At 38.3% G+C, this 17,204-nt stretch overlaps 1 protein-coding gene across 1 annotated transcript in view; it reads right to left on the bottom strand.

The window, feature by feature from the left end:
- Positions 1-17,204, bottom strand: part of SPA17 (sperm autoantigenic protein 17) — an 804,953-nt gene that overhangs the window by 558,070 nt on the left and 229,679 nt on the right. Inside the window, exon 2 of the mRNA XM_044081178.1 lies at positions 1,130-1,314. Coding sequence (XP_043937113.1) covers positions 1,130-1,283 — 154 coding nt within the window. The 5' untranslated portion in view covers positions 1,284-1,314. The remainder of the gene's footprint in view (positions 1-1,129; positions 1,315-17,204) is intronic.

The following is a 17,204-nucleotide window of genomic DNA, read 5'->3' as shown; positions in this document are numbered from 1 at the left end:
TATTAAAAAAAAATCAATAAAAAAATTACTTTGTTGTAAGTGACTTCTGGACACAAGGAAAATGAAGGGGAAAATATAGGAATGTGGTTTGTATGTACAAAGACGAATCTAGGGACACTGCAAAAGTTTTTTTTTTTTTTTGCAAACCAACCAGTGGAGTAAAACATATGAAGGCAAACACTGCATACCAACACACTTTGCACATGTAAATCTCAAATTTTAACATGGTGGAAGCATGAAGTGATACCTTAACACTTAAATTAATAAAGATCTAAACTGGTTAATAGTATAAATGTTTTATTCTTTAGCTCCTTGGTGCAATACCTTACTGGATGTGATTGCAGTCAAGTAAGGCCATGGCTATAGTGCAGCAAAAAAATGTCCCCTCTAACAAAGGAAATGCTAGAGGAAAGATTAAATTACATGAGTCAAGCACCCTGCTGAGATCTGCCAAACAATGGAATTACCAGGTCAAATTACCCTCAGGACTTTGACAGCTAGGAAAGCTAAGTGTTATGGGGGAGGGGAGAAGTAAATGGACTGGAATTCATTGTCTCACAAATTAGTGCCATTTAAACTAAATTAGAAAAAAAGCAGCAGTAAACAGCTCTTTGAGTGTGTTCTGTGGCATTTGCACTGTTTCTGTTTTAAGTAGTCATCCAGCAGTAGGGAATGTTACTTACACTGTTCTATTTTACTCAGTACTTTGTACGCATGCAACATCTATGAAATGACAGGAACTTTAGGCAAACGGAGGCCTGCATGATGTTACATTTTTGAGCCAAACAATGATTTCTGGGATACTGGATGGCAACCTGATTTATCCAAACCACGTCAATATGCCAGCCTCCAGGTGGTCAGAGTCTGGAATTACATATAAAAATATTTAAAATCCTGTAAATAATCCCAGAGTGCTGTTAAAGTGTAGGAAACATCATGCCATGATATTTTAAACATGTTTTTTGAGTCTGTGGGTGCGGTACTCCTTTAACTGTAACTGAAGCTGAATTTGGAAGAGAATCAATCAATAGTAGAAAGCAAAGCATTATTAAATGCCTTCATTTTCACTGATGCCATTTTCTAAGACAGAAGTGTAATTCTCATTCAATATTTAAAAAACTGTCCATACCTTCCCTTTGTTGAAGTAGATGGGAAAAATATCTAGCTGCAAACAGAGGAATGTCATCAGGCTGTTCTCGGAGAACTTCTCTGGCTAGACCCTCCAACAGGTTCCCAAAGCCATGTGGAATACGAAGACTGGTATTCGAAAATGGAACAGACATTCTTGCACAGTGAGGTTCCGTATAACAGTACCTTCCAAAAAAATAATTAAGAACATATTTTAAATAATGCATACTAAGTTTGGAAATCAACGTAACAGTCAAGTAGTAAATAGGAGAGAACAAGGAGGGAACACGGTCTTCAGTCAGGCTTATGATCGTATCCCAAAATGTAATTGGTGACCAAGATAATAGCTACATATACAATGCATTTTTTAGACTTTTGTAATGCAAACATTCAAAAATGAGGTGCACTGCTCAGATCAGTAATATATCATCATGCCTTTATTAAACGCTATACACCCAGCTGAGGAAAAAAGAAATATATACAAAATTGTACTGTGGTCTTGGTTTTAGCAGAAGTGATGAGAAACACCAGAAAAGCAGATCAAATCTTAATTCTATTAAAATTTGAGCATAGTTTCCTGAAGAAGACAGCAAATGCCATTCATATCACAACACAGGTCACAGCGAACAAAGATAAGAATAATTCAACACTCATGGTCCTACAATCGAAAATAGTTATCCAACACAGACCAGCTTTTAATCCATTTGGCAGTTAGACTTATGCACCAACACATGTAGAAACAAACTCAAATCCACAGCCCAGGCGCAGAAACTTATGCAGAAAAATATTTAATAACAGATATAACAGATAAGCACTGTCAGATAAATTCATACAAAACTTAAAATCTTTTATAAAGCCATCAATTAAAAAACTTCATATGACTACTACACCCCACCTTAAAAAGGTCATTTAAAGCAACATAAACATTTTAAATACACAACAGGGACATATTCTAAAACCATTTCAATACATAAATGTTTCCTAAAATGCCATGTAGGATATTGGGTCCACAAGAATCCCATCCAAAATACCTAGACAGAGAAATTATTCCTAAATTTATTAGGACAATTTAAGTGCCGTAACTTGGGTGTTTATTTCCTTATCTTAAAGTTGCCTTGTGTTTTAAGAGCTATGTTATTGATATCTGCTCATTCAATCCTGGCCAGCTGTTCGCACAAAAATACAGCTGTCAGTATAACTCTCTTTTTTTTTTTCCTAACATTAGAGACCATGGCTCCCCTCTCATGTTAGGTGGTATTTTTTCAAGTATGGTAAACTCAAATTGATGCCGCAGGTAAACCAGGACATGTTTAAACAGAGCATTAGTTTCTTTCTTTTTCTTAATTTCATACAGATGTTTATTTGTATACTCTATCCTTTATCTTGCATTATGTTTTTCCCATGCAAAACCTGGGACATGACCTGCACAATGCTGCATAAATCACCCCTGTTGTTTCACAATAATAATTTACTAATAATTTAATTACATTCCCATTAATAACAACTTGATCATTCATGCAAATATATTTACAATATACACACACTGACTACATTTTCTCATACCCAAAGTTTTCCTCCCAGGTTTACTTTTTGTTTCCAGTATGGCTTTAAAATGTGTCCTCTTTTATATGCTGTACAACAAATGGTTTCTCTCCAGCGTTCTCCTTAATTTGTCTGTCATCTCTTAGGATGGGCCAATTTTTTTTCAAGTATGCATTTGATATAATCACTGTCAACTGTGTACATAGTAATGAATGAGTTTTGAAACCTTTTTTGTTCATCACTATTTACTTGACTTAACTCAGTACTGGCATTTGTGCCAGGGTTGTGTTGCGATACCACAATTTCCGTGTTTCCTAAAATTGAGATGAAGTATTTTTGTTTCTTCTTATTAATCACCTCCGGCATTAGATTATCTATAGAATTAGCTGGGTAACCCCTCTTCTGGAACATTTCTTTCAAAAGTGTGCATTCATCAATTTATCTGAAGAAGTTTTCATGAGGAGAACGAAAGCAATTATCTGTTATATTTGTTATTAAATATTTTTCATGACAAGTTTCTGAGCCTGAGCGTTCTTTTTGCAGATGGCAGTTAGACTTCACTGGCTCTCTTCCACTTGGTCAATATTTATTAGTTCTTGTTCATTACGTGTATCTTTTACAGCCATTGATGTTCCACAGATTGCTTGCTTTTATGCTGTATTTACTAAAAGCGACAGAAGGAGAATGTGAGTGTGTGTGTGTATGCGTGAGACAGAGAGCCTGTCTTTCTACCAAAAGAAATGCAACAGCCTAAGGCAGAGGCTAATCTTCAATGCTATAAGGCCAAGATGCTTGAAAGGCATTAGTTTTTTTTTAACCATTTCCAGTGGCTGAGTGATCATACTTGAAAACCACCCATCATGTAAAAAAGCATTTTCTCATATTAAAATGAAATCTTGCTCCATTCACCTGATGGTCATGCTCCCAACTTTCTATATTATCCTTCCTCTCCTGGGTAATCTCATCACATTTCCTCCTTTGTACCCTTTGAATCATTTTTTTATTATTTTAATCCTCATTACTCCTCTTTTCCAGTGAAAAAAGTGTAAGATCCCTTACTTAACCTTTCTTTGTATGTCGTGCCCCCCTCTCTCCAGACCATCTCAGTGACTCGTCACCTTTTTCTATACTCTCTTTGGCAGTGTCACTTAATTTTTCCTATATGGTATACAGAACTACAGACTGTACTCCAAATGTGACCCAATAATTTCTTCATAACGGGTATTATTGATTCTATAACTACTACTTTATTGAATTCAGAGTCAGCAGGGAGCCAGAAAGTATTGTGGCACTCAGTCTGTGCAAGACAGACAGAAAAAGAGACTATATAGGATGCCAGTCTATCACAAGACTCACTTGTACAGACACACATTCACTCACATCAGGCACACCTACCGCTAATATGAAGTATCACCAATTCATTCACTGCATGTCTTTAGGATATAGCAGGAAAAGGCAGCACCCACCAAAAACTAACATAGACAAAACATGCAGACTTTGCACAGAAGACATTACAGCTGAGAACAGAACTGAACTGGAGAACTAAGCACTGTTTGCAATCATGCTAACCACTATGGCACTGTTCCATTCATAAAGGGTCATTATTCCCTTTCTAACTCTGAATTCCACCTCACTAAATGCATATCCCAGTACTTGATTTGCCTTTGCTATTACCCTCTTTCATTGATTTACAGTTTATGGTTTACATAATAATCCCCCAAGTAATTTTTACTGAGATGGATTTTATAATGAGATCTACATTTATTTATGTATTCTGCACCTGGCTTATTTGCCATGTGTACCATAATGCACATGGATGTACTGAAAGTGAAGATGGCACTTTTCTGACCACATCTCTATTCTCATTAGGTCCCTCATTAGGCTTGGTCTCCCTTTTGCTATCCTCACAGTCTTCCTGTATCAACAAAAACAGTGATCTACTTTTCCATGCCTTTTTTAAGATCAGAGACCAGCACATTACAAAGGACTGAGACCAGGACAGACTTTTGTGCGACACCATCTGTCACGTTCTTACTCTATAAAAGTTAACCCAGGGTCAAACTCTTTGGGGCTCGTTTTCTAACCATTCTTTCAGACAGCCACAGTTTGCTACTCCCGCCATCTCTGCTCAATTCTTCAAGTAGCTTGTAGTGCTGGACTGGATCAGAGAATTGGCTGATATGCAGACATGACTCATCCAGAGGGTGTGCCTTTATCCATACGGGATGTGTTTGAGGGAAGAGTTATAAGAGAAGAAAGGAAGGTAAAAAGAAGGAACAAAGAAACTGATATGTTGACAAGTAGAAGAACAGGAAAGTACCAGTCTGATGACCCAGTCACAGAACTGAATCACCTCAGTCTAAAAGGATTCTTCTCCCATGAAAACATGCAGAAACATGTGTAGCTTCTCTTGCCTCAGGAACCTTGTAAGTCTCAACATCAAGATTTTCTGCATCATTCTGCTCACCACAGAAATCAGGCTCACTAACTTCAACTTTCCTGATTATCACCTTACTCCACTTTTGTAGATAACACCACATCGGTAAACTCAAGTCTTTGTGGAGCCATCTTATCCCTATGGGATTTGCTGAACAGCTGAGTACAGGGTTTCATCAATACTCTTGCAATTTCTTATTAAGATCATTGTCAGGGTCCAATATGGTCTTTGAACCTTGCCTTTCCAACATCCGTTCCAGTTCTACAGTTACTATCTTATTCATCTAGCCATTCTCCAATGGAATTTTAATGAAGTTTAAGAGCAGTGTGTTCCCTTCATTTTTTTTATTTAGATTTGTTTTACCTGTACCTTGACCTCTTTACATTTGTCACTGCCAGGTTAGTTCAACAGTTTTCCTACCTGCCTTCTTTCTTTATCCTGATTCCCTATCTTAATGTCTGCTGCTAATCTTTTCCAATCCTTATTTGGCATTATTATGCATTTCACTCAATGTGCCATTTGTAGACTCCACCACTCATCACACTCCAGTCACCTGTATCGCTCCTCCTGTCCTCTTATGGCTTTTCTCAACTTGTTACAGTTCCTGCTCAAATCAAAGTGAAATTCCTTGACTGTCAGTACCCCAAATTAAAAAATATAAAGGAACATAATCGCAGTCTCTGTTTACCATAAGAAATCATTATCAGTGTGATTTCTAATTGTACATTGCCAATGATTAACTTATTTTGGGAGTTGGTGCAACTAAGAAGGGTTAGCTCGTAAAGTTCATACTTAATTTAATTTTTTCACCATTATGTGTTTTGGTCATTTTTTGTTTTTGCCATTTCTGGTTCTTGAGATTTCTGAAATCATCATTTCATAGTAGAACCCCTAGTTACAGATCCAAAATAATTTCCTTTTTCAAACACATTGGTAATCATTCTTAATTTTGCTATAACTCATTTCATACCCCTAATCTATTCCTTTACTCTACAGCCACCTACCTTGACCCTTGTTTATGAACCTGTCTGTTCTGTCATAATCTGCTTACTTGTAATTCCAGGCTATGCTCTGTTTAGCAATTCCTGACTCTTTTGACATGACCATTGTTAATAATATTGCTGGATGAATTGTAGATGCTTTACCTCCTCCCTACTGCATAGAACAAGATCAATGATTCTTCTCTTCTTGGTACCAACCAAGTCTTTTTTTTCTTTGAACCCCCTCCATGATGAGCACTTCACCAATGTGTTCTCTGTCTACTCTTGTTGACAATGATACTACAATTCGCCTCTACCTATGCCTCAGGCAAACTGAGATCTCCTATTCTAACTTTACTTATTTTCCCCATCTAGCTCCTGATTTCTTAATCCTGCTAACTAATCATCCCCCATACCAGCATCAGGTGACTTGGAAGGAGTATAAAATGTGCTATCTTGCCACTTTTTCTCCAACTAATGTTATTTCAGTTCTGCTTAAATATTTTTTTTAAACAGAATAGTTGCACTTAGTGACCTGTGTGGTGATACTTTGTTTTTGTACTTTTCTGCTTTTTTCCCCATGTTGTAGCCAAAAAAGTTGTCCGTTTGCATTTCATACTTTGTTCTGGAAACTCAGTCTTGTAACTTCATCTGCAGTTGCTGGAAGGCTTTGCTTATGCATTAGACTACACTTGTGTCTCCATAAATAGAATTACTTGGAAAAGCTATTTGCTTGTATTTTGAACCCTGTCTGGGGCCTTGGTCTAATAGTTTAATTTGCAGTTGTGGCAGAAATGTGAATTACTATCAGATTTGAGCCTTATTTAGTTATTTATTACTGCCTTTTTCCCCTAAAAAGTGTTACTGGCAAACTTCAATATAATCTGATGCCTTAGATGGTGGTAGAATTGCATTAGTGAAAGTAATGCATATTCTGCAGCAGGACTGGTGCTTTATTCCTTTCACAGTTGTTTATATTGCAGTTCTGCTGCTAGAGCCTTATATTTGTCTTATCATTTATCTGCTTAAAGTTACACTCCATTGCCTTTCTGCTTCCTTATTCTTTGTGTGTGTACCCTCCACTGAAACTTTAAACTAAACTTTCTGAAATTCTAACCTACCTTGGGTCATTGACCTGTAGCTCAGTCATAGGATTAGTTACAACATTGGCTTTATTTGATTAGCTTCTTGCAACTTGAATTTTTTCCCAGCTCTCCCACCCTTTTCCTTTTGTGGTTTTAAGATGTTGTGTTTCTGGCTTCCTCCTCTTAATCTGACTTTCAAGGTCTCTCCCTTCTTTCATTGCTATTGTCTGCTGCATAAGCTATTTAAGTACGCTTTCTTCCCATTGTTTTCCATAGATCCATAATACTGAGTGCCCACCCAGCAAATTAGTACTGCTCTTGAGTAAATCTCGTTTACTACATATTGTCGACTGCTCATTTTCCAAGAGCTAATCTACTTGGTGCCCTTGCCACGTCCTTAATTAATCCTGCTCCATCACTGGCAGATAAAGAGATTTGTTTTATTATTTTGCACTTCATTTCCATTATCTGTGGATTTTGCACTTTAAATCATTTTAAAGGACCCTAATACTTGCAATTGCCTTGTCCAGATAGTTTTTTTAAGTTCTTTTATGGTATCACTACAGTCTCAAGCAATTATTTTTTGTGTTTTTACATTAAGAGGACTGGGATAGTCCATCTAATGGCAGTAGATGGTGACCGACCTAGTCTGTCTGAGTTGTGAAACACATAAGAAAGCTGCAAGTGTAGTTGTTTTATTGGCCAGAGGACTTAGAAGCCAGTATAAATTTGGAGTGTTTGTGTGTCACTGACCATGGTGCAGCAGTAGTTAGTATTGCCTTCTATGAAAACAGCCACCTAGAAACAAATTTTTCCCTAGAAAGCCATCTCTGAAATGGTACTAATAACTTGGTGAGTGTAGAACAACTACGTTGCATGATGAGTAGCAGAGACCATCTAGTTTGTGTGTTGGGGAGCACTGCCCCTTGAACTTAGTATTATACAGCCTAGTCTATTCTCCAGCACTGAAATCATCCTTAGTCAGCTCACTATTAAACTTTTGTGCACTACACTGTTGTAGCTTACCCAATAAAGGACCTGACAATATGGATATGCACCTTCCCAATTTCTTCATAACCAGTTTGATTAATAATTGAATCCTCAAAGGAACAAACACAGTACACAACAGATGTATACACTCAATGTCTCTGGTGACAAAACTCTTGCATACAAACACTCATAATAGCAATCTGGTTATCAGAAATATATGCAACTTGCATCCACCATGCATAGTATGCACCTCACACATAGATTACCTATGCTTAGTCAGTTAAATGGAACCTTCCCAAACCCCAAAGACCTCCCAGACATTCCACCTGTAAAAATTATCCTCAGCAAAGCTGAAAGCACTCAGCAGAAACACCACCTAACACTGCACATACAGCCACACCCAGTACAGCCTTGACTACCAATTCCTTTAAGCAAGCCAATACACTACTCAGGATTCTAGTTCTAGGGGACTCCATTGTACAATACACTGATGCCCCTCTAACCAGGCTGAACAAGGAGAAAATACTTGTCAGCTGGCTACTGGGTGCCAGGATCTGCCAATTTACACATGCACTCAAGTGACTGCACCACAGGTACTAGTATGATTCAGTCATAGTCTATGCAAGTGTAAATGACCTGAGAAGTACCTCCCTAGACTATATGAAGATAGACATTATGGAGCTCTCAGACTGTGTGTCACAGGATGGTATGCACCCAGTACTGAGCAGCATTCGGTTTTCACCAAGGATGCTACAACAATACAAACAGAAGATGACTGACTTTAATAATTGGCTTACGTTTTGTAATCCTTCTAGGGGGATACAATATTTGTCAACACAGAAGAACATGGTTCATAAACCATGTTACTTTGCCAAGGATTGTCTGCACCTGTCCCCGTATGCTTTTGAATATTGGCTAAAACATTGTCCTCCCCAAAATAGCCTTTTTAGGCAATTCCAAATTGACAACATTGCAAAATCTGCCCAAGGAAATCTAAAGGTGTTACTGCTCAATGCCAGGAGTCTAAACAAGAAGCTCCACAAGAAGCACTCCTCACCTTGGAGGATACAAACATCTGTGCAGTTACCAAGACATGGTTTAAAGCTGCAGAGAATACCCCCAGCAGTGAAAGCTTCAGTGCCTTCCATACATTTAGACCAGCAACTGCATAGTCAGGGACTAAAGGTGGAGATGTCTCAGTCTAAATCAGTAGCAAGCATACCTTTAGACTGGTTAAACAAGATGACTCACTGGAGTTCCTCCACATCCAGATTGCCATAGACAAAGTCCCATACCATATCCTAGCAAGCTATAGGTCACCCTCTATATCCCATGAAGCCCATAGCTCATACTTTGGAACACTCACCATTCAAATAAATACTATACTCACAGTGGTCTTTAATTATTCCTCTATAAACTGGGAATCGTATATAACTGCAAATTTGCAGTCCCAGACATTCCTAGACTTTGTAAACCTAAACACCTGGACTACTTAGTGCATATGCCTACTAGAGGTGCAAACACATTTGACCTGGTACTCACAAAATTGGGTGAATACTGCAGCCCCCAAGTGTTGTGTCCTGTCTGGAAGGCATTTGATACAATACCCAACTGGGTCATTGTAAATAGATTCACAGAATTAGGAATAAACACCTATATAACTCACTGAATAGCCAGCCGGCTTACAGACTGGACCCAGGAAGATAAGATTGGAGAGACCACGTCCAGAAAGAGGTCAGTCACCAGTTGAGTCCCCCAGAACTCTGTGCTAGATCTTTTCCTCTTCGGCATCTATTTTTTGGTAGTCACGCCCAACATCAGGGGCATCTAGCTTACCAAGTTTGCAGATGATTGCAAGCTAGAAGCAATCACAGAAACCACTCATGATACTAACATCTTAAAGGAAAGTCTAACACAGACAAATGACTAGTTCCAAAGCCACAGAAGTTGGACATCCAGGGGAAACTACCTCATTGATACAATACCCCTAAAAGTAGACACAGTAGTTATGGACTTGGGGACTCATATTGATAGCAACCTAGCTTGCGACCAGCATGTGTTTAAGACTGTAAGGAAATCTTTCTATTTCATTCAACTTATAAGTAACGGCATGGCATCTAGGTCCACTGAAGTCATCATGCCACTGTACTCTGCCATTATCAGATCCATCAAGTATAACTCTCCATTCTGTAAGTACCTGATAAGATGCATACAACAACTAGAATGCCCACAAAGGTTCCTCAAAAAACGAATGCAGGGGGTAAACACAATGGCCTATGTAGATTGCCTCAAATCCATACCTCTGTTTCATACAGACTGCTGAGAGGAACTTTATAACCGACATAACAAAGCTTCCTTAGATCCTGCTCAGATGGACCTTTTGCATATCCACAAAAGAAACAGCAACATAACTACTATATTTATGGATTTAAACTTTGCCTGTGACTTAAATAGCCCATGTTGGAGGAACAGGTACATACCATTCTCTGTAATAGGTTTCCCATCCATGTGGAGCAGAGCCTTCTCCTAACCCTATTCAAGTGCAACCTGGACCAGTGGATGGGAAATCAGAGATTCACCCCTCATCTCACACCTATGTCTCTGATGGACAGAGGCATGTTAAATCATGCCGTAACCAATACACACATTAAAACAACCACTAAGGCACAATAACTTGTGGGATACGTTTGGGTTGCATGGCTAGGCTTATAAAGGCCTCGGTGGTCATTAGCCTGGTATACACCTATTAACCAGTAATAATTTTATGTTTGGTTCTTTGCTTTCCACCATTATCAATTCCTGCCTGGTCTTTCTTTGTACTTTCTCTTCCTCCATTATCACTGCCCCTTCAAACACCCTTTTTATGTACAATGCCACCCCTAAATCTCCTCTACCTTTACCTCTGTTGCCTAAATGACCAGTGCTACTGTGCTTCTACCACCTCCCATTATAAGCCTTTCTATTTTCTTGTCCATGTTGGTTTCACTCTTTCCCATCTTACAATGTCATAAACGACCAGTACTTCAGTGCTACTGTGCTTCTACCACCTCCCATTATAAGCCTTTCTGTTTTCTTGTCTGTGTTGGTTTCACTCTTTCCCATCTTACAATGTCATAAATTTCTGTTTTCTCAGATATTTCTGCTCTCTGTCAATCTCTGATCTTTATTCTAATGCTCTTCCTTCTTCACATAACTTCTTTGGTAAATCATTTCTTTATTTGCCCCTGCATAACTCCCTCTGCTTATCTGTCTGATGTTGCTTTCCACGTGCCTTACCTTTTCCTCCTAAAACTGTTAATGTTTTCCACTTTTGTACTTCCTCCTCACCTTTTTCCTTCATATGCCATTAATCCATGTTGTCGTTTTCCTTGCCTACTTACCTTACCAACATGGTCCTTTTGCCTTTCTCTACTAAATCTGCTTTTACCATTAAACAAAAGTTATGTACTCACCATAACAATGCATTTGTGTTGTCTATTTTCGTCCTTCCTCAACCAATGGGTTTCGGATCGGAATTCGACCACTTTACAGTTTTTGGCTCCACAGCTCAAACTCCTCAACTTACCCATGATCTTCTCCAAGCCCTGTGTTACCTCAGACTTATTTTATGCCCAAGTAACTAGATGTCCTAAGCAAATAACAAAGGTATATGAACATGAGGCAGACCAGCAACAACACTCAAAGTTCTAGAGAAAGAAAGAGAGAGAGAGAGAGACAAACAGAGAGAGAAGGATCTGGTGCTCAGGAAAAAAAAAACAATAGGAAAGAGCCCCCAGTCCATACTAGCAGATCATACAGAACTCTTCCACAAATGGAAGGGGCAATGAAGGGAGGGTAGTTGAAGAAGGATGAAAACAGACAATGCAGATGCATCGTTATGGTAAGTACATAACTTTTGTTTCTGATGTTGTCTTTTTAGTCCGTTCCTCAACCAATGAGACAGAGTCCTCAGCTAGAAGAATCCCAGTGTAGTGTTCATGGAAGGATATTCCAGAGTACAGTGGAGCCTAATGCCACCCTATCCCTAGATAAAATATCCAATTTGTAATGAGCAACAAAGGTATGAGTACTGGACCAAGAAGCAGCCACACAAATATCATCTACCAAAGCTCTAGACAACAAGACAGATGAGGTGGAAACATATCTGACCACACCTGAAATTCTGTGGGGAAATGTGAAGAGATCCCAACATGGTTGGCCCCACTGATGAAATATCTGAGTCACCACTGTAGGACTGAGAGAGAACTAGGGAGGTAGCAGAATAAATCTGCTCAACCTGTCTACTAGTACACTGGACCTCCCCAGAATATGCATTTTCAGAAGATATTGCCTGCTGTCACACACGCACTGTTTTCTGACATAAGGGTTAAGAATGGATTCCATGAAAAGGTCCCCTGAGTGGCAGAAAACCATATCCCTATGGGAGACAGAATTTTTCCATCTTTTTTACTTCTGTAAAAAGTCTCCTTCATCTTGGACCCAAATAAGGTTGAACCATTAAATGATGCATTGATGAAGGACATCTTGAAGGGCTCCATAAAAATCACAGAGGCACATCCATGCACATCTTTTCTCACAGTACTGCATGAACCTGCCACTATAGAAGCATTCTCCATAGCATGGGAAATCAGCCACATTTATGCATTCAATAGTGACTGTAGGAATGACAATTGCAATGAAATGGTCTTTTTATCCTCCGCTGACAAGGACCATGAGAGGAAATTGGACAGTACCTGGGTCAAGTCCCTCTGGAATCTTATAGCATATGCCAGATAACTCAACGATCTCACAGCTAATGCGGCTGAAGCAGAAATTAATTTCCCAAACCAGTTCAAGTCCCTGTTCTCCCAGTTATGGGGATGGATAGAGGGACTTTCTTCAGCAACTTCCTTTTTTGGTGGCTGCTGCTACCAATACAGCATCTACTGGAGGACCACTGCTCCAATGGGGAAGGTCCTTGGGTGCAACTAAATACTTATCCAGTCTCCTAAAGATGGGCTCTTCGACATCTGGATCCTTCCATTCCCACAAAACTAACCAGTCTACATATTCTTAAAATCACATGGGTTGTTAAATAGCTAAATGCAGTTAAAATAAAACAGCATAGTAAAAGGAACACACATATATAAATACAAGCCCATGACCAACTAAAAATAAACTTTTAATAAAATCCAAATATAAATAAAAAATATGTTACATATTACAAGTATTATTATACTAAATATTACAATGAAAATAAAAACAACTACTACTTGTATATATACTGATGTCTATTTTTCAATATTAATACTATTGGCACTATTCAATCCTGGCATTTTATCAGCTCTAAAATAATTAACCCAGTCATATTCAATCATCTCTGTTCTATTCACTAGATCATCTGTTGCATTGCATAGACAACTTGTAAAACCTTAAACTTAAGCTCATGATGAAGGCCCATAGATAAAATGTGTTTGCTCAGGGTATTTGTCTCAACTTTTCTTCGAATTTCCAAAAGATGTAACCCTATCCTTTCTTTTAATTTCTTATTAGTTTTACCCATGTAAAAGCACTCACAGGAGGTGCAATTAGCAAGATAAATCACATTCTGAGTATTACATGCAGCAAAAACACGAAAGACAAATTCCTTCGCTGTGATGGGATGCTTAAAAGAAAGGTCAGTATTAATATTTATGCTATGTATACAGTTGTAACAGGGAACTGTCCTGTTCTTATTCACTAACTGTCTTTTAGCTTTTATATTAATCAAATCTATACAGCATAAATACTGTTTAAGACTTCTTTCTCTATTATGAATAAACTTAGGCTCTTTACCTACAACTTTTTTACATCCTCATTCGACTATAAGATGGTCCAATTTTTACATATAATATTTTTAATCACATTACTATGTCTATTATATTTCATAATATACCCTAAATTATACTCAAAATTATTACTAGTAGATTGTTCTCTAATCAATTGTTTAGAAAAGTACAATGCACCTAAGTTACTTCATTAATTTATCGCTACATACTGCATATCTTCCAACAACTTAATATTATAGCCCCTGTAACAAAAGTCATTAGCCATATAATCAATATCTTGTAAAAAATTTTCAGTTCTAGTGTTTTGCCTACTAGCTTTAACAAACTGACTGTCCTATAAATCATAGCATTAAACTTTTTTTCATTATAATCTACTGTAATATCTAAAAAAATACTCTTTTCTGTGGACCATTTAACATCAAATACCAAAAACTCAGCTGTGTAATGTGAATGCTCTACATATGCATATAACCCATCAATATCTCCCATCCACAGCAAAAAAATATCCACGAAGCACATAAAAAAGGGCAAATCCTGATTCTTAAATAGTTCTAATTCATTATCATTAAAAACATTAATCTCTTCCCACCTTGATAAAGTAATATTGGTGTAAGTATTTGCAACCAGGGTGCCCATAGTCACCCCAACTTGCTGATGATAAGCTTCATCATTAAGCAGAAAAATATTATTCTCCAGCATGTCCAACATTGATCATAGCATTTCTATCTTAGAAGCTGCAAACACACTATGTTCACATAAATAATCTCTAACACACTGTACTCCCCAATCGCTAGGTATTACAGTAAATAAGGGCTTAACATCCATTGTAACAAGTAAAATATCTATGCCTTCTTTTTACATGGCCCAACAGTTGAGTGTAAAAAGAAAATCATTAGTGTCCTGAATAAAACTTTTACTGAAACTTCATAATGGGCAAAACTCTTTCTCAAGGTAGTTAGACAAAGGTATGGTACTCCAGGAGCTCCCCAAGACTATAGGCCACATGGGTGGTACTAATAAATCTTTATGGATTTTTGGCAATCCATAAATAAACTGAATAATAGTATGCAAGACATAAAGATAATCATATACTTCAGATGTAATCAAATTTTCCATGACTAAATCATATAAAAAGTTCTTAACTCATTGCATTATATGATCAACAAATTTTCTATCTACTTTTTCAAAAGTACTTAAGTCAGATAAAAAGTCATGCATCCTGTTATTATAAAACTCCACATCCATTACAACAATCATATCCCCCTTATTAGCCTTTTTAATAACCACATTCTGATTCATGCATAATTTACTAAACGCTTCTCTTTCTTCAGGTTTTAAGTTATAATATTTATCATAATGCTCTTTTTAAAAAAAAAACAATTCATAAATGCCTTGTTCACACATTTCCTGGAATGCTTTCAACACTGGAGTATTGTTTGGTACAAAAGTACTTACTCACCTTAAACAATCATCCCTTATACTATTACTTCTATACAATAGCTTTAAATTTATATTTCTAACAAACAGCCTGAGTTCAGTTAATAAGGTGTCAATATTAGCCGCTTTAGTAGGGACAAAAGTAAGCCCCTTATCTAAAAACATTAGCTCAGCATCACTAAATGACCATTTAGACAAATTAACCACCGTAAGACTAACAAAAATTAAGTCTTTGGACCTTTTCTCTTTACTGTTGGTTCTACCTTCATGAAGGTTTGTTGCCCCATCTGATGCTGTGTAGTTGGTCCTATCCTGTCCTGACTCCTCTTCCTGCTCCTGCTCCTTCCTCTGAGTGGTTCTTTGATTTGAATGAGCAGCTGTAATGAAAAGTGGTTTGAGGCTAAAAAAACTATAAGCCCCTTTGCTCTTTTCTTTCACTATTTCAGCATTACCAGTTACAGTTGGAGTCTTGTCAACGGTACTCACAGAATGACTCAAAACAGCACCATTCTGCTCATTTGTTGTTTCCAGATTTCCATTCTAGGCTGTATTATTAAAATTCTTAACCTCAGACACAAAATTCCTTGCTGCAGTCTCCATTTGAATCAGAGTGAAGCTATGCAAATCTGTGACTGCTTCACTACATCTAATAGCACCAATTTCAGTTTCACTATTAAAGGGTCTGCAATTAGTCTTCCATGCCCAACATGAAATGAGGTCCACCATTTCATCCGCCGGGGGGGACCAACAAGGAAATAGCTGAGCCAGTTCCAAAAGCCTCAACAGACACCAACTCCTCCTGGGAAAGGGCTGTGAAAGATCAGCCACCTGTCTGTCTCAGAAATTTGACAATCTCTCTGAACTAGATGTCCTCAAGGGATGATCTGGGGAACTCCTCCCCTTCGTCAGAGTCTTCAGTGAAGGACTCCTGCAGAAAATCGATGTGCCTCCTGTTATACTTGGGCTTCTTCCCTGGTGGGATGATATAGGGAAGACTCAGAAGATTTGGGGGAGTCCTAAATCAGGACTGTCTCAAGGCTTAGGTGAATCATGTGTCCCTATGGGGCAGAATAAAAACACTCAGAACCCAGGCCAGACAGTTCTGGAGTGGGAGGACCGTGGGGGAAAAGGATGTCCTGTCCACAGAGGTGGATAACACTCTCGCCACTGTATCAAAACCAGAAGCCATTTGAAAACCCAAAACCCAAGTAGGGGTCGAGGCCACCTGACCAGGCTAGTTCAGAGAATCCCCATGACCTTGTCTCAAAACAGAGGTCAGGGCAGAGCTATTCATTTCCAAAGCCTTGAGGGAAGAGAAGGCTCCTACAACCACAGAGTCAAACCCATACCCCCCAGACCCAGCATTGAAGCTACGACTCCAAGATCCCTCCATCTCGAAAAGATCTGAATCAGAGATGGTGTCAGGGTCTACAAAGACAAAGTCTTTGGATATGACACAGACAAACTCAGGAAAAACAGATCTGATATCTCTGAATCCAAAGGATGGATTTGAATAGGAGTTAGCAATGTTGCTTGGGATGGTGCAAAGCTCATAGGTCCAATGGGAGACAAGGATGGAATGACTCCCATTTGAATCTGGGTCTTGTAAAATTTCCTTGTCTTTCTGTCCACATCTGCTTCTGTAAGACTTTTGGTAGACCTAAGAGATGATGAGGCTGATGCAATCTACAACCCCATTGAGGTATATCCTGGAGAAATGGGGTGTGTAGCCACAATGTTATCAGCTCTGTGAAGATTCTTGGGTATCTATGGGCAGGAGACTTTGAAGTAAGACAGA

The sequence above is a fragment of the Protopterus annectens genome, chromosome 8.part0 (genome assembly GCF_019279795.1).
Source record: "Protopterus annectens isolate FY-2018-M chromosome 8.part0, PAN1.0, whole genome shotgun sequence".
Classification (NCBI taxonomy): domain Eukaryota; kingdom Metazoa; phylum Chordata; order Ceratodontiformes; family Protopteridae; genus Protopterus; species Protopterus annectens.
The sequence above is the reverse complement of the archived record's forward strand: the minus strand, read 5'-3'. Positions and strand labels throughout refer to the sequence as shown.